The sequence below is a fragment of the Odontesthes bonariensis genome, chromosome 8 (genome assembly GCF_027942865.1).
Source record: "Odontesthes bonariensis isolate fOdoBon6 chromosome 8, fOdoBon6.hap1, whole genome shotgun sequence".
NCBI classification, from domain to species: Eukaryota; Metazoa; Chordata; class Actinopteri; order Atheriniformes; family Atherinopsidae; genus Odontesthes; species Odontesthes bonariensis.
The window spans coordinates 2,110,191-2,135,852 of record NC_134513.1 but is presented as its reverse complement, the minus strand read 5'-3'; the positions used below and the strand labels follow the sequence as shown (position 1 = coordinate 2,135,852).

Here is a 25,662-nt window from a genome sequence, read left to right as displayed (position 1 = left end):
TTGGTTTTCTTAGCTAGGAAATTGTTTTTGAATTGGCTCTATATGAACGAATTGGATTATTTTATGAATAACTATGATTACAATTAATTTAATTCCAATTGGCTTGAATTGGACTTTATTATCTTTATTAAGGGCCTTGAGATGACATTTGTTGTATTTGGCGCTATATAAATAAAAATTAATTGCTGCTCACAGGCTTTTATTTTGTAAAAGTCTGTTGCTCACAGGCTTTTATTTTGTAAAAATCTGTTGCTCACAGGCTTTTATTTTGTAAAAGTCTGTTGCTCACAGGCTTTTATTGTTGTAAAAGTCTGTTGCTCACAGGCTTTTATTTTGTTGAATTGTCTTCTCAGCGTAGTAGTTCCAGTCTAAAATATCACTTAAAGGCAAAACACACAACTGATAGCAGCAAGTCATTCAAGGAAACAGACAGTGGAGCGAGGCTTCTACATAAAAACTACAGAAAGATGCTGATGTTAAAAGTGTGTTTGCACAACAAATGTTATGGCACTTTCATTCATATGGCAGCACATTTAAAATAAAGCTAAATGCTAAAAGCTATACGCTACTTTTGGATTCATTTTTGGATTCTGCGTACAAATGTGATTAATCGTGATTAATCAGGGAAATCATGTGATTAATTAGATTAAAGGTTTTTTCGTGTTTTCTGACCTCCATCCATCGCGCCGCATGTAGCTGAAGGCGCCGTCGATGAGGCTGGCGGTGAACTGTCCCCCTGTGATGAACAGCATGTTGACGGTCACCAGCTGACCTCTGAGGTGGGGCGGAGAGGCCTCGGCGATGTAGACGGGCACCGTCATAGAGGCGATACCTGCACAGGTAGAAACAGAGAGGGGGCAGTTAGAGGGAGGGGCTGCTGAGCTCTGATTGGCTGAGGAAACGCCCGTGTCACGGATACACACTCTGATAGGACGTGCTCAGGATAAGGGTTGGTATTATTTAAAAGACATAAAATAAAATATAAACCAGGAAGGTGTGGTCTGTAGCTTAGCAACAGCTGAGCTGATGATGTCACACACATTCCTACGACGATCGAGGAAAAGAAACGTTTTAAACTTCCTCCTCCTTTCTCTCCATTTTCTTCCCGCTCTGCATCCTTGACCTCTCCTCTTCAACTCATATTCATTCGGGGGGGGGGGGGGGGGGGGGTCTTATTCCAGGCGTTGATTGGGCTTTGGAAACTTTCCTGTTTCCATGGTTACGCGTCGTAATAGATGAAAAAAAAAAAAAGCCAAGCAGAAGTCCTTCCAGCAGCATCCAAACCAGCTCAGAAGTCGTGTTTTCACAGAAAAAAAGCTCAGTTAGCTGCTACGACGGGTGAACAACTTTCCTGTTGCCATGGTTACGCGTCGTAATAGATGAAAAAAAAAAAAAGCCAAGCAGAAGTCTTTCCAGCAGCATCCAAACCAGCTCAGAAACATGTTTCAGAAGTCTGTGTTTTCACAGAAAAAAAGCTGAAGAAGAAGATAAGATTCCAGAGCATCCCCGTCTACCTCATTTACATTTCAGTTTATCTGCCGGCGACTTGTTTCCAGCCTCCAAAGGAAGCCTCTTTAAGTCTCAAAGCTGGGACAAACCCACCGTTATCTGACGGAAAGATAACACAAAAGGCTAAAAGGTGCAAACGGTTATCAGTTAAATGCTAATGCTGCCGTCTGTGGGGTGTGCAAACAGGCTAATGTTGCTTTACGAGGTAATAAAACATGGAATTGTGTCCTGTAATAATCAAAGCTTCATTCCTTCTGGGGCAGTTTCAGGATCTTTGTAGAAACAGAAGGAGAAAGAAAATGTAGAAATAAGTCCAAATACAGCCAGAAAGAAGGATCTCAGTGTGAATCTGAACAGAATTCCAACATCAATTATCATGAGTTTAGTTTGTTCTTCATAAATATCAGTTACTGAATGCTTTTCACACACTGGAAAAAATCTAAATCTTACCAAGTATATCTGTCTCATTGAGTATCTCCTTACACTTAATATGAGACACAACTGCCTAACAAGCACCATTTCAGACAGATATAGGGACTTGTTTTAATACAATACATCTGGAATATCTTGTTAAATGAAAAAAAATCTTGAAAACAAATTATTTGATTTTCACTAGTTCCATTGGCAGATTTATTTTGCTTATTTCAAGCAAAAACGTCTTTTATTTGTTGTTTTTTTACTTATTTTTGGAGGGGCATTTTTTCCAGTGCACCTATTCCTCAAACCCATGAGCTGGATTTAAGTAACTTTAAAGAAGAAGTGCAGCAGTTGTTTGGCCTCCCAGAGCTCACCTGTGTGTTCTTTCTTCTTCATGATCTTCCAGACAGCTGATGTTGCTGATCCTAAAGCTTTGACCCATGTCTCTGGTGGTTTATTCTGCTTTTAAACAGCTTCTCTCCTCATGTTGGACAGAAAAAGAATCTTATCCTGCGCTGATGAAGCAGTGAAACACACCTGAGGAACCACACACACCTGGAACACACCTGGAACACACCTGGAACACACCTGGAACACACCTGGAACACACCTGGAACACACCTGTCCCAGGCATTATGGAGCACTAAACTGAGGATAAAAAGGGTTGTTACTTCTACATGGTGGAACTGGAAAACGACTTTAAATTAAAGTGGAATGTGACTTTAATCAGTCTGAGGAGCAGAGGGGGGGCTCACATTTCAAACTGTAATTTGTTTTCTATTTACAGTTTTTAATAGGGCTGGGCGAGTTAACTCGTTATTATCGCATTAACTCATTAATCATTTAACGCCGATATATATTTCATCGCGCATTAACGCAGCTTTTATAATTTGTTTTATTCTGTAAAAGTCTGTTGCTCACAGGCTTTTATTCTGTAAAAGTCTGTTGCTCACAGGCTTTTATTCTGTAAAAGTCTGCTGCTGTCTGCTGTGGAACAGGAAAAGAAAGTAATCGGCGGATCCACCAAACATGGAGAAGGGTACGGAACTTTTACTCGGCCATTTTCATGTTAAAGTTCTTCCAGACGGCGGAGTCGACAGAACCAAAGTCATCTGTAAACTCTGCCAAGTTGAATTGTCTTCTCAGCGTAGTAGTTCCAGTCTAAAATATCACTTAAAGGCAAAACACACAACTGATAGCAGCAAGTCATTCAAGGAAACAGACAGTGGAGCGAGGCTTCTACATAAAAACTACAGAAAGATGCTGATGTTAAAAGTGTGTTTGCACAACAAATGTTATGGCACTTTCATTCATATGGCAGCACATTTAAAATAAAGCTAAATGCTAAAAGCTATACACTACTTTTGGATTCATTTTTGGATTCTGCGTACAAATGTGATTAATCGTGATTAATCAGGGAAATCATGTGATTAATTAGATTAAACATTTTAATCGTTGCCCAGGCCTGGCTTTAAAATATAACTTTTTTCCTCCATCTCAGTTATTATTCCAGCTTCCTGAATAATTTCTGCAGATTATTTGACTTCAGCAGTGAGAAAAATCCAAGAAACGTGTCAGAAACGAGTTCTGATGTGGAAAACGTCCAAAACCCAGACGCACACACACACGTGCACGCAGTCACGTGCACACCTCGGTGCTCACAGAGAGGCAGAACAGCCTGTTTGCCCGTCTGAGACTGATGCTTTCTGCAGCTGGCTGCTGATAGCTTCTATTAATAGTCCGCCAGTGCTCTCCATACACCCCCCCCATCCACCTCTCACTCCTGCCAACACCCTGCCCTGAACCGCCGCCATGACTACGTGGCTACCCGTTGCCATGGAGACCACTTGCCGGGGGAATCGTCTCCAAGCGCGCACCGCACTGTGGAAGACGAATCGATAAACCGAGCGAGGATGTTGTTATTTTTTTATTCTCTTTTCACCATCGTCCAACATTTGAAAAGCTCCGAAGCGTTTTTAGAGCGTCAGAACGTGGAGAAAACACGGTTCAACTGTTGCACCGTCTCAGTCATTACCCCGGGGATCCAGAGCCTAAACGTCTTTATCCTGCTCGTCATAGCTAAAAAGGATTATCGTCTCATGGCGGAAATCGGAGATTCAGATCAAATCTAATCAGATGCTGTTTGGCCGTCTGCTCAGGAGAAGCTGCCGAGAGGCCGAGGAGAGGAAACTTCTGATCCGTAACGCTGGTTACAGAAGGCCTGGAGAGCGGGTCCCACACCTCCCAGGGTGTCGGGCAAACTAACGCAGACCAGTGCTCCTCACTGGAGTCAAATTAAAGGGACAGTTCGCCTCTTCTGACATGAAGCTGTGTAACATCCCATATCAGCAGCATCATTTCTGAACATCTTCTTACCCCCTGCTGCGTCCTGTGAGCAGAGTTCCAGCCTCGTTTTGGTGCTGATGAAGGTAGTCCGGCTAGTTGGCTGGGGTTTAAAAAATAAAGCCTTTTGCTTCTCAGAACAATATGCGTTCAACAGAGTAATACATTTGCATCACAAAATGGTTCTCCAGGAAAAAGTCAGACCTCACAATCTCTTGGCCCCATTTTCTCTCCCTTCGTATCACTGCCTGCTGCCGCCTGCCGACAGCCGCGCCTGTTACGCTGTTTGCTGCTCGGTCTGCACAGCAGGTAAAGGAAAGGAAACTAAAGGAAAGAGAAGAGAAGAGAAGGAAAGGAAGGAAACCACGGGAAAGGAAAGGAAAGAAAAGGAAGGAAGGAAAAGGAACGGAAACGAAGGAAAAGAAAGGAAACGAAAGGAAAGGAAACAAAAGGAAAGGAAAGAGAAGAGAAGAGAAGGAAAGGAAGGAAGAGAAGGAAAGGAAGGCCGCCTGCCGACAGCCGCGCCTGTTACGGTGTTTGCTGCTCGCTCTGCACAGCAGGCAGTGATACGAAGGGAGAGAAAATAGGGCCAAGAGATTGTGAGGTCTGACTTTATTCCTGGAGAACCGTTTTGTGATGCAAAATCCTCCGGAGTGATCGTGGGCCTCTGGGCTGCATCTCTGATCTTCTCCTTGTTCCAGATGAAAGTTCAGAGGGACGGCCGGGTCTTAGTAGATCTGCAGAGGTCTGATGCTCCTTCCATTTCAGTACGACTGCTCTGATGCTCCTTCCATTTCAGTACGACTGCTCTGATGCTCCTTCCATTTCAGTATGACTGCTTGCACAGTGCTGCTTGGGATGTTTAAAGCTTTGGAAGTCTTTTTGTATCCAAATCCGGCTTTAAACTTCTCCACCACAGTATCTGGGACCTGCCTGGTGTGTTGCTTGGTCTTCATGATGCTCTCTGAACCCGAGACTCTCACAGAGCAGCTGCATTTATACCTGATTACTCACAGGTGGATTCTGTTTATCATCATCAGTCCTTTGGGACAACACTGGATCCTTCAGAGATCCTCACTGAGCTTCTGGAGTCAGTTTGCTGCACTGAGAGTAAAGGGCCCCACTTTTCAGTTTTTTATGTGTTAAAAAAGTTTGACACATCCAATAAATTTCATTCCACTTCACGATTGTGTCCCACTTGTTGTTGATTCTTCACAAAAAATCTTTACGTTTGAAGCCTGAAATGTGGCAAAAGGTTAAAAAGTTCAAGTTGAAGCTCAAACATCACCGCATTACTGGGGATTAAAAAAGGTTAAATACCCTACACTTTACTTGGGTTTATTGAGCATGTAAAATAAATGTTTCTTTTTTTTTTTATTATAATTTTTTTAATTATTATTATTTATTTATTTATTTTTATTTATTATTATTTTTGTTTTGTTTTGTTTTTATTTTTTCATTTTTTCATTTATTATTTTTTAATTTTTGTTTTATTTTATTTTATTTTTCATTTTAATTTTTAATTTTAATTTTAATTTTTTAATTTTCATCATTTTAATTTTTATTATTATTATTTTCAATTATTATTATTATTATTATTATTATTGTTATTATTATTATTATAATATATATATTTTTTTAAATAAATGTTTCTGGCTCCGAGTCTCCAGAATCCGGCCTCAGAATCATTCACGATGACCGGTTTAAAGCGTTCTCCTGCTGTCACTGCACTGTGTGGCCATACGTTTCAACATGAACTGATCCACGTGTCTGCTCTGTTGTCTCGGGTCTCTAAAGAAAGCTTTAACAAAGTTTGCTTCCAACCCCAAACCCGTACTTCAGATTATATGAAAGGCTAAAAAGCTGCAAACACTGGACTAAAATTCACGAGCTAAATGCTAACGCTGCCGGTCTGTGGGACGTACAAACAGGCTGATATTTGTCCTTGTGTGTGTTTGCTTTATGAGGCAATAAAACATGGGATTATGTGCTATATTTACCATAATAAAACTTTAATATGTCGCTAACGTCATGTCATTTTATCCAACTTGTGATTACAACTTAATTCCTTCTGTGGCAGATGCATAAAAGCAACTTAAAGCACGATTAATGTCAGAATTAAATGGTGTTGCTGCTGTTTGTAACATCCGTTTCTTCAGTTTTAATGCTGAGTCTCATGAAATGCAGCTGTGTGTCTTAATTCGTTGTATTTTCTGGACTTATTTCCTTTCATTTTGTCGTTTTTTTACTGTATTTCTGGGTTAATCTCGTGTCTTCTCCAGTGATGTCTTGTTATGAATTTTTTTGAGAACAATCTGCTACACGTTGGCTTAGAAAAACCAAGAAAATCCCCGTAAATCACCCCTATTCTCCATCAACAAGCAGCACTTCTGCTTCCAAACGCATGTCTTAAAGGAAGTGACATGAAGGCCAAACATATGGATCAATAACATGCATTCATATCGCTCTTCTGTCCTCCGCTGGGACTTTAAGCTGCACAGAAAACAACCAAATTAACTGCGTTTTGATGCTACTTTACTTGAAAAGTCCCTTGGAAAAGCAGCTGCTGCTTTTTCTCGTTAATGAGCTCCCCGCTCAGCTTCCTCTGAAAGCTCACGCATTCACAAACGCAGCCTGGAGTCGTCGTCCAGTCGGATGAGGGACAAAGTAAGTAAAATCAGAGATTAAGGGAGATACTTCAGGCCAGGGGCGGCACATGAGCGCCACATCAAGCCCATAGACAGGACGCTGAAGTTGGCCATTTCACTGCATTTTGATCGCCCTAAACTAGGTCCTGTATGGAAACTACAATAGTTACACTGCTCAAATCTGGATGGAATTATTCTAAAGAGGGTCTTTAAAACACATTTTATGATTTGTGAAAACTTTATTTGGTCATATATGTCCCTTTTACCACTTGAGTACATATAGGTACCTTTAGGACCAATAATTAACTCTAGGGGGTACATTAGTATAGATTGTACCTCAGGGGACAAAAAAGGACTCGTACTGTAGCCCTGTTTCTGAGAGTGCAGCAGACATGCAGGCAGAAAATACAAAGTGAGGAAAGAAGCCAACAAAGAAGTGCAAAGAGCGCCGTGCACGGGCGATTAAATTCGGTGGAAAAAGCAGGAAAGGCGGTGCCCTTTCTTAATCAAATTGAGCTAAGTACGCCTAATTGCACACAGAAATTTACCAGCACAGACTTGCTTGTCTAAAAGCATAAAAGACATAATAATCAGACTCCTGTTTTTGGAAACTCAATACCCACAAATGTCAAGCCGTTAAACAACGAACGTCCTGAAAGCTCCACATCAGAGTGATGTCATTTCAGCTGTAACACAGCAGTAAGACACACATCAGTAAAGTCCTTATTAGGTCTAGTTTCTGTCGAGTTAGGATGAGAACTGTGACTTAATTATATATACCAACTAATTAACTGGAAAGCCTCCAGGTAATGAAACGTTATTGCAGCGTAATTAACAGCGGTATTTTTATTCAGACCCATTTACTGTTTCCAAGGACAAAAACAATTCAGCATTTGCAACTGCCGGATAATTCAGCCAGACAATATAATTATACACTCGCCGTGAGATTGACTGCGTTTGCTTTTGTTCGGCGTGTTTTCGTCCGTGTGTGTGAGGGAATGGATAATGAGGAAGGCTGCAGGCATCAGAGGAAACCGTTTCAATCTGAGAGCACACAAGAAGCACACTGCACAGGGCGATAAGATCTACAGAACAAAGATGGATGGAAACTGTTCAGAGATTTGTAAACCCGAAATGTAAACAGATGCATTCTATCCATATCTGCTAATTCTTTCAGCTTGCATTAAGCTATGTTCGCACTGCAAGTCAAATGTGACCACAGTTTTATAGTCAAAGTGACGATCAATCCAATTGTTTTCTCATATGTGACTTGGGTCTGATTTTTTTTCACGACAGCGTGCACAGCACAGCACAAGTCACGTGCACGTCAACTTTTTTCAATTCCAACTTGGGCCACTTCAGAATGTGGTCATAGATCGGGTGCAGATCGGATTATTTGCAATGCAACGATCGACAATCGACACAATTCTGCGCAGGCGGAAGTCACAACATGTCTTCGTCTGTCTAAACATGATAGATGAATGCATAGATGTTAGCACATGGAAGACGTTAGACAATTAAAGATGTTAGCCAGTGGAATGTAAGCCAGTTTGCCCGCGGAAGACATAAGCCTGTTAGCCAGTTAGCCAGTGGAAAACGTTAGCCAGTTATCTAGCGGAAGATGTTAGCCAGTTAGCTAGCGGAAGATGTGAGTCTGTTAGCCAGTTGGCTAGTGGAAATTATTAGACAGTTACTCAGTGGAAGACGTAATCCAGTTAGCTAGTAGAAAACATTAGCCAGTTAGTTACTGGAAGACATTAGCCTGTTAGCCAGTTAGCCAGTGGAAGACATTAGCCTGTTAGCTAGTGGAAAACGTTAGCCAGTTTTCTTGCGGAAGATGTTAGCCAAGGAGCTAGCAGAAGACGTGAGTCTGTTAGCTAGTAGACATTATTAGACAGTTACTCAGTGGAAGATGTCATCCAGTTAGCTAGTGGAAGACATTAGCGTGTTAGCCAGCGGAAGACTATTCCTTTTTCTTCTCCTTACAGCTAATTTATTAAGTTGCCTACTTCCATGACCACGCCAGCGTCTCCATTTACGATTTTGAATTCTTGTACCAAGTGATTTCTTTGTTGTTTTTTGCGGATGCAGGTCGGTTCAGTATGTTGAACTGTTCACACTGATCACCTGATATTAGCCACATTGAAAAGATTAATGTGAACAGGCCAAGAAAAGGTCAGCAGACTTCACTTTAGTCTGGGTCTGAGCAGAGAGGCAGAGCTATGGAAGTTTTTCTGTGCCATCAGAGTTTGAATACGAATTTCTAATATTGAATTTTTACAGCATCAAAATCAGACTTTGAATTTGAAAAACCAACAGTGTAAAAAAATTCAACATCTAAAAAATAATTCAGTGGAAAAACATTCAACTTAAAAAAATTCTGTGGAAAAACACTGAATTTCACAGAATTTTTATCCACAGAATTTTTTTTTTAGATGTTGAATTTTTTTACTCTGATTTTTGTTTTTAGAAATTGATTTTTTTTTACACTGTTGGTTTTTCAAATTCAAAGTCTGATTTTGATGCTGTAAAAAAGGTTTCAATATTAGAAAGCAGCAGCTGATTTCAGATAGTCAGATAGCCTTTTTCCACATTTTTATAGTCAAAGTGACGATCAATCCAATTGTTTACAACTGAAGCTAAACCCTTATCAAAGTCTGGCTCTAACAGCCTTTCTAATCAGACACCGCGGCTCGTATCGCACAACGATCTCTGAGCTTTGGCAAAGGTCAGCTCCACAATGACCAGCCTGGAGCAGACACACCACAGTTTTCTGCTCGGATGGCTGTGTGGCCTCTCCTGGTTTGACAAACAGCTCAGATGACCTTTTTGCTGCGTTCGGTTAAAAAAAAACAAAAAAAAACTCTTAGCTTTCCAGGGAACTGGCATTCGTGTTCTCGTGCCGCTGACAGGCTTGGGATGGGATAATTAACGGCAATGAAAAAAGTTTTGCCTTATTAGTGTCCCCAGAGGCTAATTGTGATACCAGAATGTGTCTCATTATCTATCAGGGCCGGGCTCGTGCATGCTTGGTTTAATGAAGATCACTGTATGGGATAATGTTGTTGTTAATGGCAGACGGGGAGGGGACACTCATCATGAAACAGCCACTTATAATTCAGCGGCTGAAACGACCCCAGTGTTTAGTTTCCTCCTTGTATTAGCAATCAGAGCTTGTTGTGTCGCTGCCGTATTTGCAATGTTCATTAGCAAACGGATGATAGGATTTCCTGCAAAGATGTTCATTTATTTTCATTACAAGGCCAAAACACAACAAAAGATTCCATTTTATTGACTGAGACTTCAGTTTAAAACTGACGTTTTTCCGCTTTGTTCATTATTTATTATTATTATTTATTTATTTCATTACTTCACTATGTGCAATAACCCGTTCATGTGCAATAATAATAATAATAATTAGGTACTGAGCAGCATTATACTGTTTATTGTATATACTGAGATTTTCCTTATCTTATTCTTATATCTTATTTTTACACTGTTAACATGGGAGGGGTGTAATTTTATTTTACTGTATGGGGTTGTAATTTTGCTTTATCTTTACTTTATCTTATTTTCTCTTATTGTATTATATTTATTTTTCTCTATTGTATTTCATGACTTAATCTTTTTTTTTTCTGTAAACGAGTGCACTGCAGAAAAGGAATTTCCCGCAAGGGATTAATAAAGTAATTCTGATTCTGATTCTGATTTAAAACACCAAAAGATGAAAATAATCAGCGTATACACCTACATTAGGTATGTAAATACAAAGATCAGGAGGTTCCTCAACATTACAAGCAGCTAAAGTTGGAGCAAAACTTATCAAATCACTCATATCCTCTAATCCAAATCAACATTTTCACATAAATTGTGCAGCAAAACTAGAAAGATAAGACTCAAAAATGCTAACCCGCATCAGAAAAGGTTGGAAATAGAGTTGTAAATGGAAAAATAAGGAGCGATTACTACATTTTATTTGTTAATATTATATATAGATCCATTTTTTTCCCATTTCAGGCCTGAAACACATTCCAAAAGAAGCTTTAAACACTTTGTAAAACTGCCAGTTCCTCTCAAAACACCAAAAAGGCTTTCAGGGAATGAAGAAACCGAGTGAGGAAGCATTTAAAGTGTTATTCTGTCCCAGTTTTCCCTGCCAATGTGGCATAAGGTGTGATATCGGATGGGATCATCCATGTTTGAAAATTCTCCACACATTCTCTGTTGGTCAACACTGCAGACAGAAACGCTTACATCACATGTGCAAAATGTGGTTTTATGTCGTCTTTGGGGCAGAAAATAACTGCCCTTAACCTGTCAGCATGAATGCTGCCGTCACTAAAGTGCCGAAATCAGCCGGCCTGAAGCTGATTTCTCTTTAGCTCTAAACTCTGTAAACTTTAGCAACATTTGAAACATTTTCAGGTGAGAAAGTAGTCGTTTAGATCCCCAACGTGTTGAAAACCTGACAAAATACCGGCTATTTACAATTTTGTTCCCACGAATTCGGCGCTACTAAAGCTAGCCGCAGCGAGCAACGCACTTCCTGTTATTTTCACAAAATAAAATACCCGTTGCCTTTTATCATAGGGAAAGCCATTACCACAGCCATTATAACTAACAGCCTTGCCACTCTCTATTAAGCCCCATTGTACCGGCTTTTTGGCTGCAGTTCCACCGGAATTCCACTGGGGGCGTCGTGGAGACCAGAATGAATGGGGCCCAATGGAGCTAGATGCTACAAATGGTCAGTTTCACCTAAGTCTCCTCAAGAGCGCTCAGATTTGAATGTAGTTTCTGAGAGCTCAACATGGGTTTCAAGTCAAAAATCTACTGAACGAGTACATATATCCCTTTGATTTCTTACAGGTTGGCTTCTTGTTGTCCACAACGCGCTAGCATTGTGCTAATGACAGCTGGTCGACCAGCTATGTATGACGTCATATACACTTCAAATCCTTTTTTTAAGCCAATGAGTGGCTCTAAAAATCTAAAACTCAGCCATGGGTATTTCTAAACATCCTCTTTCGAAAACAACATTCAAATTACTAGAGAAAAAATTATATGTTGAGATAAGGGCACGATAGGGCGTATAACTCCATAGGACTCCATTCATTCTGGTCTCCAAAATTGAGCGCCCCACGTGGAAAGAGGGTGGAACTGCAACCAAAATCGCCTCGTTGGAAACCGGAAATGCACCGTGAGTGGCGTATCTGTCCTATTATAGAATCTGTGCCATTACCATACAATTGGTGCTTTTGTTTTGAAAACAGGAAGTGAACCTACCCTCGTTGTAGCTAGCTTGAAACTGCCGTTTTGAGTGGAAATGACTATCGGCGACGTCACGTTATGTTGCATCTTTGGTAGTTTGAGTATGAGTAGTAACCTCATGATGCATACCCAACATTTAGGAGAATCTAGTATGCATCCGGGAACTTAAAAAAAGTTAAAGTTAGCAGGTGTAGTAGGAGAAATAGGCGGTTTCGAACACAGCCAGTTACTCAGTGGAAGATGTAAGCCATTTAGCTAGCAGAAGATGTAAGCCAGTTAGCCAGTTAGCTAGTGGAAGACATTAGCGTGTTAGCCAACAGAAGACTTTGCCTTTTTCTTCTCCTTACAGCTAATTTATTAAGTTTCCTACTTCCATGACACAGAAGTTTGAGTGTAAAGAGACGCCTGCATCTCCATTTCCGTTTTTGAATTCTTGTACCAAGTGATTTCTTTGTTGTTTTTTGCGCATGCAGGTCGGTTCAGTATGTTGAACTGTTCACACTAACACCTGATATTGGCCACATTGAAAAGATTAATGTGAACAGGCCAAGAAAAAATCATATCTGAGCAGTAAATGGGAATCAAACATGAAGGTCAGCAGACTTTGGAGTTTGGAGAATTACAGCAGAACAAAAACAAGAGGAAAGAGAAGCAGCTGAATATATCAAAGCTCATTTTCCATGATTTTTTTTTTTACAGCCTTGAATTGGAGAAAACATCTTTCACAGACTGAAACGTGGTCGATGGTGGCAGAAAAACATGATTTTTCTTCATCTCTCAGCTGTAAATCATTACATTTGCGTTTATCTTTTCCCTGTCAGCATTTCCACCACAAAGGGTCACTGTCACATCTTTGCCATGTTTTCACTGATAACTAGCGGAAGATGTTAGCCAGTTAGCTAGCGAAAGATGTGAGTCTGTTAGCCAGTTAGCTAGTAGAAATTATTAGACAGTTACTCAGTGGCAGATGTCATCCAGTTAGCTAGTGGAAGACATTAGCCTGTTAGCCAGTTAGCTAGTGGAAAACGTTAGCCAGTTATCTAGCGGAAGATGTCGTCCAGTTAGCTAGTGGAAGACATTAGCAAGTTAGCTAGTGGAAGACATTAGCAAGTTAGCTAGTGGAAGACATAAGCGTGTTAGCCAGCGGAAGACTTTGCCTTTTTCTCCGTACATCTAAAAACAGAATAAAAACAAAAGGAACGAGAAGCAGCTGAATATATCAAAGCTCATTTTCCATGATTTTTTTTTTACAGCCTTGAATTGGAGAAAACATCTTTCACAGACTGAAACGTGGTCGATGGTGGCAGAAAAACATGAAGCTTTCATTTGATTTTTCTTCGTCTCTCAGCTGTAAATCATTACATCTGCGTTTATCTTTTCCCTGTCAGCATTTCCACCACAAAGGGTCACCGTCACATCACTTAAATACAGATAAGCAGCAACAAATGTGCATCCGATGACATGCACTGCAGGCCAAAACCATTAGAGGAAGTGGATTGAAATTTGTCGAGTAGGTAAAAGCAAACCTCTTTACTTAGGGGTAGTTCTCACAAAAAATCATGAAAAAGAAGAAATGTTCTGCGGTTCCTCCACGGATAACCGAAACGAGCACTCACTGCTCTCAGAGGAGGCGGAGGCCTTTAAAGTCAGCTTTAACAACCCTTTTTATTTTATACAGATGATGGAACACACAGACAAGAGACGCTGATTTAATAAAAATGGAGAACCGTTGAGTTCTGATCAAAGGCAGAGTTATGATTTAACTACCGATCCACAAAGAGGGAAAAAGGTCTGTGCAAAGAGGAGAGAGGGAACATGCACCAAGGGAAGGAAGCAAGGTTGCTTTGCAGATGTTAAAGGGACAGTTCGCCTCTTTAAAGGGACAGTTCGTCTCTTCTGACATGAAGCTGTGTAACATCCCATATCAGCAGCATCATTTCTGAACATCTTCTTACCCCCTGCTGCGTCCTGTGAGCAGAGTTCCAGCCTCGTTTTGGTGTTGATGAAGGTAGTCCGGCTAGTTGGCTGGGGTTTAAAAAATAAAGCGTTTTGCTTCTCAGAACAATATGCGTTCAACAGAGTAATACATTTGCATCACAAAATGGTTCTCCAGGAAAAAGTCAGACCTTTCCTTTCCTTTCCTTTCCTTTCCTTTCCTTTGTGAGGGTCCAAAAGGTACATATATATCCTTTTTTTCTACATGCTGGGGTACAATAGACAGTCTGTGTTAGGCTACTTCAGAATAAGGGTACAAAACTATACCTTCTGAGGGTACTGCCCCAGGGACGAGCCATCGTACCCCTAAAGGTACATTCTGCACTTTATTTTCTGAGTGTGTGTGACTGTAGGTCTGAGATAACTGCGAGCTGAGCCACATTCAGCATGTTTCACTGCTAAGCTAACAGCTAGCTGCCTTTGGCCACTGGATTGAACACCCTTGGTCCCTTAGGACCGCACAAGCAGGGCAAAGCAGTCAATTTATTCACCAAAGTATGCCCCTCACCGGTTCAACAGGTGGCAAAATAAAGCCCCTTTCAGCCTGATAGCATCGGGCTTTCTCTGGCTGACCCATTATGTGAACAACTGACCATTTATTTGCCAACAAATTGGGATCAAACTGTCCAGCTCTGTACATTTAATAGCTCTGAAGGTTCTTTAGATGCCTGCTAGCCCCGATACTCACTCTCCTCTTCTTCTTCTTCCTCTTCTTCTTCTTCTTCTTCTTCTTCTTCTTCTTCTTCTTCTTCTTCTTCTGCTTCTTCTTCTTCTGTTACTTTGAGTCCGATTGTGTTCATGCAGAAGGAAGGTTTGCTTTGAATTTCTCCATGATTGATTGATCCTGGTATATCGATGACCCATTGGCGTATGTTGGTGGGCTGAGATCACTTTACAAGTTTCCAATCAACAAGTTAAAAGTGAAGTAAACCCTGACATATCCGGCAGTTTTCCACCAGTGCAAGTGAACCCACCTAATCCATCTTTAAACTTAGTTTAAGTCTTATGACGTCACTTTAACCACAAAGTTTCACCCTAAAAATAAATTATTATTTAGTTTTTTTTTTCTTAGTCAGAAGTTAAAGGTTTAAAATACAATTTCAGACTCATTTAGTCCACATGAAACGAAAAGTTTTTTGTTTTTTTTTTAACTTTAAGGCTGATGGGAACATCTCTGGGCGTCTTACCTAAACCTTAAAAATAAATTATTATTTAGTTTTTTATTTTTCTTAGTCGGAAGTTAAAGGTTTAAACAAAAAGTTTTTTTTTTTTAAACTTTAAACATCTCTTACCTAAACCCACTCCGACGATGAGCCTCCCCGCCAGCAGCGCCTCTTTTCCGGGAGCGGTGCTCAGCACGATGCCCCCGACGGTGAAGAAGAAGCTGGCCAACAGGATGCAGACTCTCCGCCCGAACAGCCCGTTGAGGAAGCCGCCCAGCAGGGCGGAGAGGGCGGCCGCGGCCACGGTGCTGGAGATGAGCAGCTCCTGCCACAGCGCGCTCAGCTCCAGCTCCCGCTTCAGCATCAGCATCGCCCCGGAGATCACGCCGGTGTCGTAGCCGTACAGGAAGCCCCCCAGCGCGGAGAACACCGCCAGCACGTACACGAACCCGGGCGTGACATCTTGCTGGAACTGCTTGCGGGCAGCCCTCTCCAGGTCCCCGGTGGACCCGGAGGTGGAGGATGCTGCGGCGGCGGCGGCGGCTCCGGAGGCTCCGGCGGCTCCTCCGGCGGCTGCGCCCGGGCTGCTGGTGCCGGCGCCGGACGCGGCTTTGATGAGGCTCCGCTCTCCTCCGTCGCTGACTTTCTTCCACCGCTCGCCCATCAGGTTGCTCATACTCCGGAGGGTGTAGTCATGGTCGCCCTGCTTTCGCGACATATGGGAAATCCAACAAATCCAACACAGAACAGGGGGCGGCTGAGTTTAAGGAACCTGATGCTTCTAAATAAATAAATAAAAAGAGATTAAAGAAAAACACAGTGAAAGTAAATCCTCCCCTCAGCCGGAGTTACAGCAGCAGATCCCCCAGAAGCAGGTGGAAGGTGCGGCTGGCTGCTGGAAAGTTGTCCTCCAGCGGTCCTGATGAGAGTTGAGGATGAGTGGAGAGGAAAGGTGAGGGAGGAGGAGTGTAGTGGACCTCTCCGTCACCACCAGCGTCGCCATGACGCAGAGACACATTGTTTTGGAAACGTGGTGCAGACAGCAGGTCATTTACTGAGAGGAGCTCAGCTCCATCACTGAGAAACAGCGGAACACTGAGCTGAGAAGGGCAGGAAACACACTGAAATATGGGCAAAAGACTGCAGGAGACACACTGAAATATGGGGAAAAGACTGCAGGAGACACACTGAAATATGGGCAAAAGACTGCAGGAAAAACACTGAAATATGGGCAAAAGACTGCAGGAAACACACTGAAATATGGGGAAAAGACTGCAGGAGACACACTGAAATATGGGCAAAAGACTGCAGGAAACACACTGAAATATGGGCAAAAGACTGCAGGAAACACACTGAAATATGGGCAAAAGACTGCAGGAAACACACTGAAATATGGGCAAAAGACTGCAGGAAACACACTGAAATATGGGCAAAAGACTGCAGGAAACACACTGAAATATGGGCAAAAGACTGCAGGAAACACACTGAAATATGGGCAAAAGACTGCAGGAAACACACTGAAATATGGGCAAAAGACTGCAGGAAAAACACTGAAATATGGGCAAAAGACTGCAGGAAACACACTGAAATATGGGCAAAAGACTGCAGGAAAAACACTGAAATATGGGCAAAAGACTGCAGGAAACACACTGAAATATGGGCAAAAGAGGAGCGGCATTTCTGCTCCTTACACTCATTTAATAACCAACAGAAACAGCTCATTTCTGAAAGCATCTCAGACCTGCGGGAAACCTGGGAAACTGCCGCCCTCTACAGGACAGACTCAGAACTGCAGCTCGTGTTTTCAGCTCACTTTTCAGAGAAATAACGCTGAATTAAATCAAATCAAATGTATCTGTAGCACATTTCATGTACAGAACAGTTCAAAGTGCTTTACATAAAATAAAAGCATTGCAGCAGGGAGTGGACTCAACATTGTAGTTTCAAATCAAAATCAAATCAAATTGATTTGTATAGCACATTTAATTTCTTCTCAAATTGATTGATTTTTTTATTTTATTTATTTATATTTATTTGTTTAGTCATTTATTATTATTATTATTAGTTAGTAGTAGTATTTTCATTTTTATTTTCATTGTAAATATTAATAATTTTTTGAGCTACTTGACTAATTTAAATTTCCCCCATTGGGGGATAAATAAAGTATTTTTCTATTCTATTTATTATATTCTATTATATTACAAAACTATGTACAAAACAATTCAAAGTGCTTTACATAAAATAAAAGCATTGCAGCAGGGAGTGGAAGAAGCATTAAAAATACATAAAAGAATGTAAAGGGAAACAAATAAAATCATTTAAATGAATTTAAAAACCAGCAACAGTCCAGATAAGTTAAAAGATAGCGTGCAGATTTCATGCATAGACACATGAGAACAGAAATGTTTTTAACCTGGATTTAAAAATGTCTCCATTTGGTGAAAGTTTAATCTCCACTGGCAGTTTGTTCCACTTGTTTGTTTGTTTGTTTGTTGCACAGAACAAAAGTGCTTTGCATGAGTCAGGAATAAAACCGCCACACCATCAAAAAAATATAAAATATTCATAAAATTAATATCTTACCAGAACTTCTATTTTTATTTCAGTCAACTCCGCTCTTTCTGCCAAAACATTTTTTTTGACTCATTGGACGAGATGATTGGTTCTTCCTTTTATCTGAAGTCAGAACCAGCAGGTAAACCCCCCCTCCAGCTCCTCCTGGGGGATCCTGAGGTGTTCCCAGGTCAGATGGGATATATAATCCCTCCACACTGAAAAAAGTGACTTTTTGGTGAGTAAGTAAACTCTATTAGAGTAACTGTCATAATCTCTACCTTGTATTTTTAAGATTCAGTAAGAACTCGAGCTTCTTAAGTAAAATTAAACATCATATTAACGTAACACATGAATTATGGGGAAAGAGTAAGTTTTACTTAGGTTTCCTCATACAATTTAAATGTTTAATAGTTGTATGTACATAAATCTAGAAATACTACATAAACTTTACTCTGAAAGTGTATCGTTAAAATCTACTAAGTTACTTCAAAACAGCAAATACTACAGATATATAACATTTACTTAACTAAAAAATTTACTAAAATGATGTTCCTGCCTATGAAAAACAAGTAGACTAGACTTAAAAGTAGGGTAGGAGATCCTGGATTTTGAGTCCAGCGAAGCTACATTTTGAAAATACACAGGTAAAAAGTACCAACCCTTTTCTTCACTTTCCCCCCGAAGGCACGCCTCTAGAGTACATGAACGCGCACGAGCACGAAGGTGCACGAGCGCTGTTCTGACAGCAAGCATCGATCGTTGCCGTATTTAGTATTTAGTATATGCTAACTATACGTTTAATAATGCTAGGTGCTAGCCAAGCTGGCTCTAGTTTAGCTTCCTGCCAAGCTTCTGGACGCGTAAAGGGCGGATTATACTTCTGCGTCTATCGTCTTGACGTGTTGCTTTGCTCTGGTCGCGAACCACTTTTCATGTTATGGTTCTGCAACCTCGGTCTGGAATTTCTCGGGACGCACAGCAGTTTCCCCTCGCGAGAATTTCGGTGGGCGGTGACGAGAAATTCGGGGGCGCCGGCGGAAGTGTTTATTTAAAAAAAAAAAAAAAAGTGTATGCAAGATCTGGAGTTGCTCGACATCGAAGAAGAACAGCTTCTTTTATTGGAGTTGGCGAAAATGCAAAGGAGGAAGCCACACAGACAACCGGAAAGGCACACCGAGGACCAATCACAGCCGCTTTAGTCTGCGCACTTCCGTTGGTGGTCTGCGTGCGTCCGACGCGTAGTCAGGATTTTTCTGAGGTGCACGACAACGCGCGCAGAGCCTCTGCGTGGGGGAGTGGTCAAGATTTTGACGCTCGCAGAGGCTCTGCGTCCGAGCGTCAGAGGCTTTGCGCCTGAAGCATAAATCAGGCTTTATTCGTTCACGGAGCAGGGTACGTGCACAGGGGGAAGGAGGGGGAGGGAGGAGCAGATTGCAGTTTGATAGACGGCATCAGTATCCAATCATTGTGAACGGTCCGTTCAGTATGATTGGATACTGTTTTTCCTAGATTGTACGTTCTAGAGGCCACTAAAACTTTTCATATTTGTGTCAAAACTTTTAATTAATTGGTTGCAATGGGGGTGTGAAGAGTATTTCAAGCAATATGTAAAAAAATGTTCCAGAAAAAGATCCCCTACCCCGCCTTTAATTTGTTTAAATAACTATAACTTAAAACTTAGATGTAATTAAGTAAATGTTACTTAATATCTTCAAAACTGTTATGTTTTATAGTGCAAATACTTACAAAGGGTTTTTTAAGTAAATCTTATGAGTTGTTTTTTTTCAGTGTACACTGAAAACTACTCAATTTACTCAAAATTTTAAGTAAATGTTATATATCTGTAGTATTTGCTGTTTTGAAGTAACTTAGTAGATTTGAACGATACACTTTCAGAGTAAAGTTTATGTAGTATTTCTAGGTTTATGTACATACAACTATTAAACATTTAAATTGTATGAGGAAACCTAAGTAAAACTTCCTCTTCCCCCATAATTCATGTATTACGTTAATAAAATGTTTAATTTTACTTAAGAAGCTCGAGTTCTAACTGAATCTTACAAAATACAAGGTAGAGATTATGACAGTTACTCTAATAGAGTTTACTTACTCTCCAAAAAGTCACTTTTTTCAGTGTAAACTTCGTAGCTTTGTAAAATGGCCGCCTTTATTTTTAACCCTCCTGTTGTCCTGCGGGTCCAAAGTGACCCACGACCATGTTTAGCTGTAGAAAAAACACCTTAAACTATCTTTTTCCAACTGTAAATGTTATGACTTTTCCTAAAGGGACCCCATCATTAGAAAAAGTCATACTTTATTTTTGTTTATGCTTCCATGTGGGCTGTACACCACTAGGGTACAAAGATTGTCTTATGGGTCATTTTTGACTGAATGAATGAATTATAAAAACATTTAAACACCAGAAAAAAGTTCAAAGGCGACACAAACTCTCTCTAACACACATCAAAGAAACTGGAAGTTGAATTTATATCCTCTGTATATGGATATAAAGGATATAAAGGTTCCCTGAATCAAAGTACCAGTTCTTGGTTCCTTGGTTCCAGATTGTTGACTAATTTTTTTCCCTTTCAATATAATTAATCCAGAAGTAATTACTTCACAATAATAAACCTTTATTATTTAAAAGAAAACTGTTATGACAGTTGGTTTGTGGTAAAAAAAATTAAAAATTTGTATTGTGTAACAAAAATACATGATAAAAAATGTATTGAATTGAGTTGAATATATAAATAACAGGTGGTTTCATCATACTAAATAGATTTTGGATTTAAAATTCCACTAAGTTGCTTTATTTTGGGGCTTTGGTAGGGCGGGGCATTTCTGACCCGTAGGAAAAAAGGAGTAAACACAATGTTAAGACCACACAAAGGTTAAGAGACTCTGCCTCCCTAATGTCCTCTTTTATACGCCGTCATGCTGCAGCTTTTCTCTTTAGCTTCGAAGAACCAAATGGTAATTAATTGGTTATAATTATATACGAAGATGTATGCATGTAATGTGTTTAATTTGAATAATGAAAGTAGACCACATAAGCTTTTCATTTGTTTTCACTTCATTTAATTTGTTTAGTCTTTTTCTAGAAACGTTTCCTGGGAAGCCTGGGTGGGGCGAATCCGGGGGCCGCCGTTCGGCGCATGTTACGCCAGGTGGCTACAAATCAGGTCCTGGGGGAGTACAGCCTGAGGGGGAGGAGGGCAAAAAAGCCCTTCCAGGGCCTGGCCCTGTACAAAGTTATTACCGGTAAGTTTAACAGGTATTTTTTTACAATTCAGTGTTATGCCAAGTTTGATTGAGGTTTAAATGTGTAACTTTTTTTAAACTTTCATTTGTAGAGGCCTGCATGCAGAACTACCCGCTAACAAAGGTTGCTGACATAGAAGAGTGCATTAGCCATGCACTGAAATTTGCACCGCACAGAAGGTAAATGTAAACTTTAGTCTGTCATATCAATCTCTAAATAGTCACATTAATGAAATTAAATATTGGTACTAAGTTGGATTAAACCGTTTCGTATTCTTTTTAGGCCAGCTCCTCAAGACGGAACAGACTGAACCATATACCACCATCAGCACCCACACCCATTTTTTTTATTATTGTAGTTAATTGTATTTTATTCATACTGTTTTTTTGTTTATATTTTATTATTATTGTTTTATTGAAATAAAACCATGCAAATACACCCATTTTTGATGTTTATTCTTGTATTTAACAGTATTGATTTGGTATTAAACATTCTCGTCCTGCAACATTTGCCATCACTGCTTAGCTCTGAAGTAAATAGTTGTCGTGCATTTTTACAAACTAGAAATATGACAACATTGTGGGAAAGAACCCAAATATGTATCAACCATGTTACTAGAATGCATAATAACCTTGTTACAGAGAACTGAAATAAAACGTTTGACTTTGGTTCTCTAAAGGTTTGGTTATAACCAAACCAAAATCTACCACTTAAAAACGTTCCCTTTGGTTGTATAGGGGAACCAACACATAATAAACAAGGTTGGGGGAACCTCATGAGAACGTCTAGGGAACCAAATATCTAACCAACAACGTTGTGGGAACCATATGGGAACGGCAAGGGAAAGTAATAGGAACCACACACATAACGTTCTGGGAACCTAAATAGGTGTAACCTGCTAACCAAATTAGAACCGAAAAAAAATCAACGTACTCAGAACCTAAAAACAACCAAGGGCTTACGTTCCAGGAACATTCTCGGAACGTAAAATTGTTAGTAGGGTTCAGCAGTAAAACTCAGCGAAACGCAACATTTCTGAGTAAAAAAAACACTCGTTTCTTCTTTAAAAACTTTCTTTACTCGTCCTCCCAACACAGTTGTTAGATCCCGTCTCTCAGGCCCCATCCACACGTAGCCGGTATCCGCTAAAACGAATATATTTTTCTACGTTTGGACCCTTCATCCACATGAAAACGCATCGTAAACGAATGTTTTTAAAAACTCCGGGCAAAGTGAAGATTTTTGAAAACTCCGTTCATGCAGCTGCGTGTAGACAGAGATAACCGGAGTTTTGCGTTTTCGAACGTCACAATATGCGCCAAAACAACAACAAATCTGCTTTAAAGTCTAAAGTGCGACCTTTGTTTACTGAAGAAGCATGGATGCCTGAGAACTGTGGTGCTTATTATTGTGCAGGCGCTGTTTACTGCCTTGATTTTACACGCCCAAGTCGTACTCCCAGAGGAATGGCGTGACAATTTCCATGTCCCGGTCCTCAGTCCTCTCGCTGTCGGAATTATTACGTCCTCATATCGAGGGGCAGTCCACTGTCAGCGTGCTCAAAAAAGTTGCGTGCACACTTTATCATTTAGCTGACGAGGGCAGATTACGCAAAACAGCAAATGCATTTGGGTTGTCAAGACAGGTGAAAACGCAGATGTTCGGTTATGTGTGGAAGTTTTTTTTTCCGAAAACGAGGTAATGTGGATACAGATTATTTTATAAACGGAGGGGGGGAAACATTCGGTTTTAAAAGTGTACCCGGCTACGTGTGTACTTAGCCTTAATAAATACATTTTTCAGGACAAAGCGGTGCTTTTTTCTCAGCTCCAACGCTGAACATTAACTAACTACATCCTGGTTCATGCAGCCCGGCCCTTTCCTTATTTCCTCCACATTTGTTTGTCTTACGTTAACCTGTCTGGTTTGGAAAAGTGTTTGCACATAATAAAGGACCTAATATCTTACCTATTGTGGATCATATTGTTTTCTGTCACGCCCATGGACTCATGTTTTTAGTGATCATGTTTCAAGTTATGTTTTTGTGTTTCATGTCTTGGTTTCTCCATTAGTTCACCAGCTGCACCTTGTGCCCAATCACTCTCACTCTATTTAGTTCTCAGTCCTTTGTGTTTCTTTGTGAGATTCTTTCCTTACCTTACCTGCCTGCTTTGCTTCCCGTTGTTACTCATGTTCCCATCATCTTCGAGTTAAGTATTTATTTATTTATTGCCATGCCAAGTTCCTTGATTATTTTTTCCACAGTAGTTTTCTGAATCCGGCTCAGCCGCGCTTTTTGTTTGTACTTTGTTTCTGTTAATAAACCCAGTTTTATATTTTGAAGTCCGCATCCGTGTCCTACCTTCACCTCCCCTACACCCTCCTGACAGAAGAATCTCACCAGCTATGGGTGCGGCGGACTCAGGCCACATTTACACATAGCCGGGTATTTAGAGAAACAGATATTTCCCCCCCCCTCCGTTTTCAATAATAACATCGTGCACACAACATCGTTTTCAAAAAACTTGTCATTTACATCAACCCGCATAAATACGCCGTCAAGCGCCATAATAACTCTGCCAAACCAGTGTAGGGAAAGGAATAAAGCCATGCCAGCCAATCACAATCCTCAGAATCGACACCAACAAATAACACGAGCGACTTTTTCTGGATTAATGACAAACACGCAATTTGATTTTGTGTCTGTCAAGTGTCAGATCTCTTCAGAAGTAAAATGTCTGAAAAATGAAGACGTGTGTCTGTGTTTATTCAATATGGGTCAAACCAGATCAACCGATTATATCATCCATGATAATCCTGATCAGTAGCCAAACAAACTGTAAACACAAGGCGCTCGCATGACGTTAGGCATTTTCTGGCGCATAATGTGACGTTTAAGAACCTAAAACGCTGTTTCTCCCAGTTGACACGGCAACACATAACCGGCGTTATCAGAAATCTCCACTTTGGCCGGAGGTTTTAGAAATAATCGTTTTCTGTGATTAAAAACGGGGTTTTGGTGTAAATGAGAGGCCAAACCGCAGGAAAATATCTGCGTCTTCCTATCGTGTAAACGGGGCCTCAAACCGTTTCTGGGACCTATTGGAAGACTTCTGGGACACCACCTCGTGGCTGAGGCTGGAGGCAACCAACAAACTGCTGGGTTTTCTCTCAGAGGAGCGGATTCTCCAAGCCTGGACTGAGAATCTGTCCGGTATCCTGCAGGTGGCGAGGAGTGTGCAGCGTGCCTTGCTGTTGGAAATTTTCGGTTTGGAACCAGAAAAGGTAAGCACGCTGTGCACATCCCCCCTCACCTCTTTAACACCTCAGCCCACAGATTCTCAGTCCAGAGACCCAGCGGCCCCAGCCGTCTCCGAGCTGGCCCCAGCCACAGAGGCTCTGGGGCCTGACCACGAGGCCACAGGGCCTGACAAAGCCTCAGAGCCCATGGTGCCCCGGCCCATGGACTCACTTTTTCGAGCCCCTCCCTCCCTCCCACCCCCAGACATTGGGGATGTCTGGGATCCATCCCTTAAAGGGGGGGCTCCCCCCCCCCTGCCGGATGTCTGGCCGCCTGCTGGACGGTCTCCGGCCCCTCCTGCCGCCACGCCGACGGAAGTCTGGGCGCCCGCCAGACCACCGTCTCCTGCCGCCCGAAGCCGGTACTTCTTACCGCATGCCTGATCGGCCACTGCAGCCACGCCACCGGTGTTCTGGTCCCCCGTCTGACCGGCTTTTAGCCCCTCCCTCCCACCCGCAGACTTTTAGGGTCGTCTGGGATCCGCCCCTTGAGGGGGGGGGGGCTCTGTCACGCCCATGGACTCATGTTTTTAGTGATCATGTTTCAAGTTATGTTGTTGTGTTTCATGTCTTGGTTTCTCCATTAGTTCACTCACTGCACCTTGTGCCCAATCACTCTCACTCCCTATTTAGTTCTCAGTCCTTTGTGTTTCTTTGTGAGATTCTTTCCTTACCTTACCTGCCTGCCTTGCTTCCCGTTGTTACTCATGTTCCCATCATCTTCGAGTTAAGTATTTATTTATTTATTGCCATGTCAAGTTCCTTGTTTATTGTTTCCGGCTCAGCCGCGCTTTTTGTTTGTATTTAGTCTTTGTTAATAAACCCAGTTTGATCGTTTTTAACAACCAGGAAGTGAATCGGTGTTCCAGCATATGAGCTCATTTCTGAGTAATTTCAGTTTTCCTGTTACATGAGCTGATGAGTGCACACGTGCACGGGCTGGTGCACGTGTGCACTGCGTATAAAGAGTCCTGCGGTGGGCTGTGTGGGCATTCCTCCAGGTGGAGCATCAGGTACGATGACCTCACAGCGATGGCTGCTCGCTCTCTGCTGCTCTCTGGCCTCAGGTAACCAACGGCTGATTATTTATGCTTCTGAATATGTTGAATCTTCCCATCAGATTTTATACAATTTTATAAAAAAAACATCTGAACTACAGCTTTGATCGAGATCTTTGTTACATTTTTTTCAATGGTTA

The 25,662-nt window shown here is 41.2% G+C and overlaps 2 protein-coding genes and 1 long non-coding RNA gene across 3 annotated transcripts in view; 2 read left to right on the top strand and 1 right to left on the bottom strand.

Annotated features, from left to right (window-relative positions):
- slc2a13a (solute carrier family 2 member 13a) overlaps window positions 1-16,270 on the bottom strand; it is a 108,557-nt gene extending 92,287 nt beyond the window's left edge. The window contains exons 1-2 of the mRNA XM_075471297.1: window positions 15,476-16,270; window positions 673-832 (exon numbers count right to left, since the gene is read on the bottom strand). Coding sequence (XP_075327412.1) covers window positions 673-832; window positions 15,476-16,064 — 749 coding nt within the window. The 5' untranslated portion in view covers window positions 16,065-16,270. The remainder of the gene's footprint in view (window positions 1-672; window positions 833-15,475) is intronic.
- Window positions 16,271-20,997: 4,727 nt separating this feature from the next.
- LOC142385739 (uncharacterized) lies at window positions 20,998-21,482 on the top strand. The gene is made up of 3 exons (XR_012770221.1): window positions 20,998-21,163; window positions 21,256-21,343; window positions 21,447-21,482. It is a non-coding gene; the product is annotated as an uncharacterized LOC142385739 (long non-coding RNA).
- A 4,000-nt stretch (window positions 21,483-25,482) lies between these two features.
- The window catches only part of LOC142385910 (uncharacterized), a 37,304-nt gene continuing 37,124 nt past the window's right edge, over window positions 25,483-25,662 (top strand). The window contains exon 1 of the mRNA XM_075472593.1: window positions 25,483-25,531. Coding sequence (XP_075328708.1) covers window positions 25,483-25,531 — 49 coding nt within the window. The remainder of the gene's footprint in view (window positions 25,532-25,662) is intronic.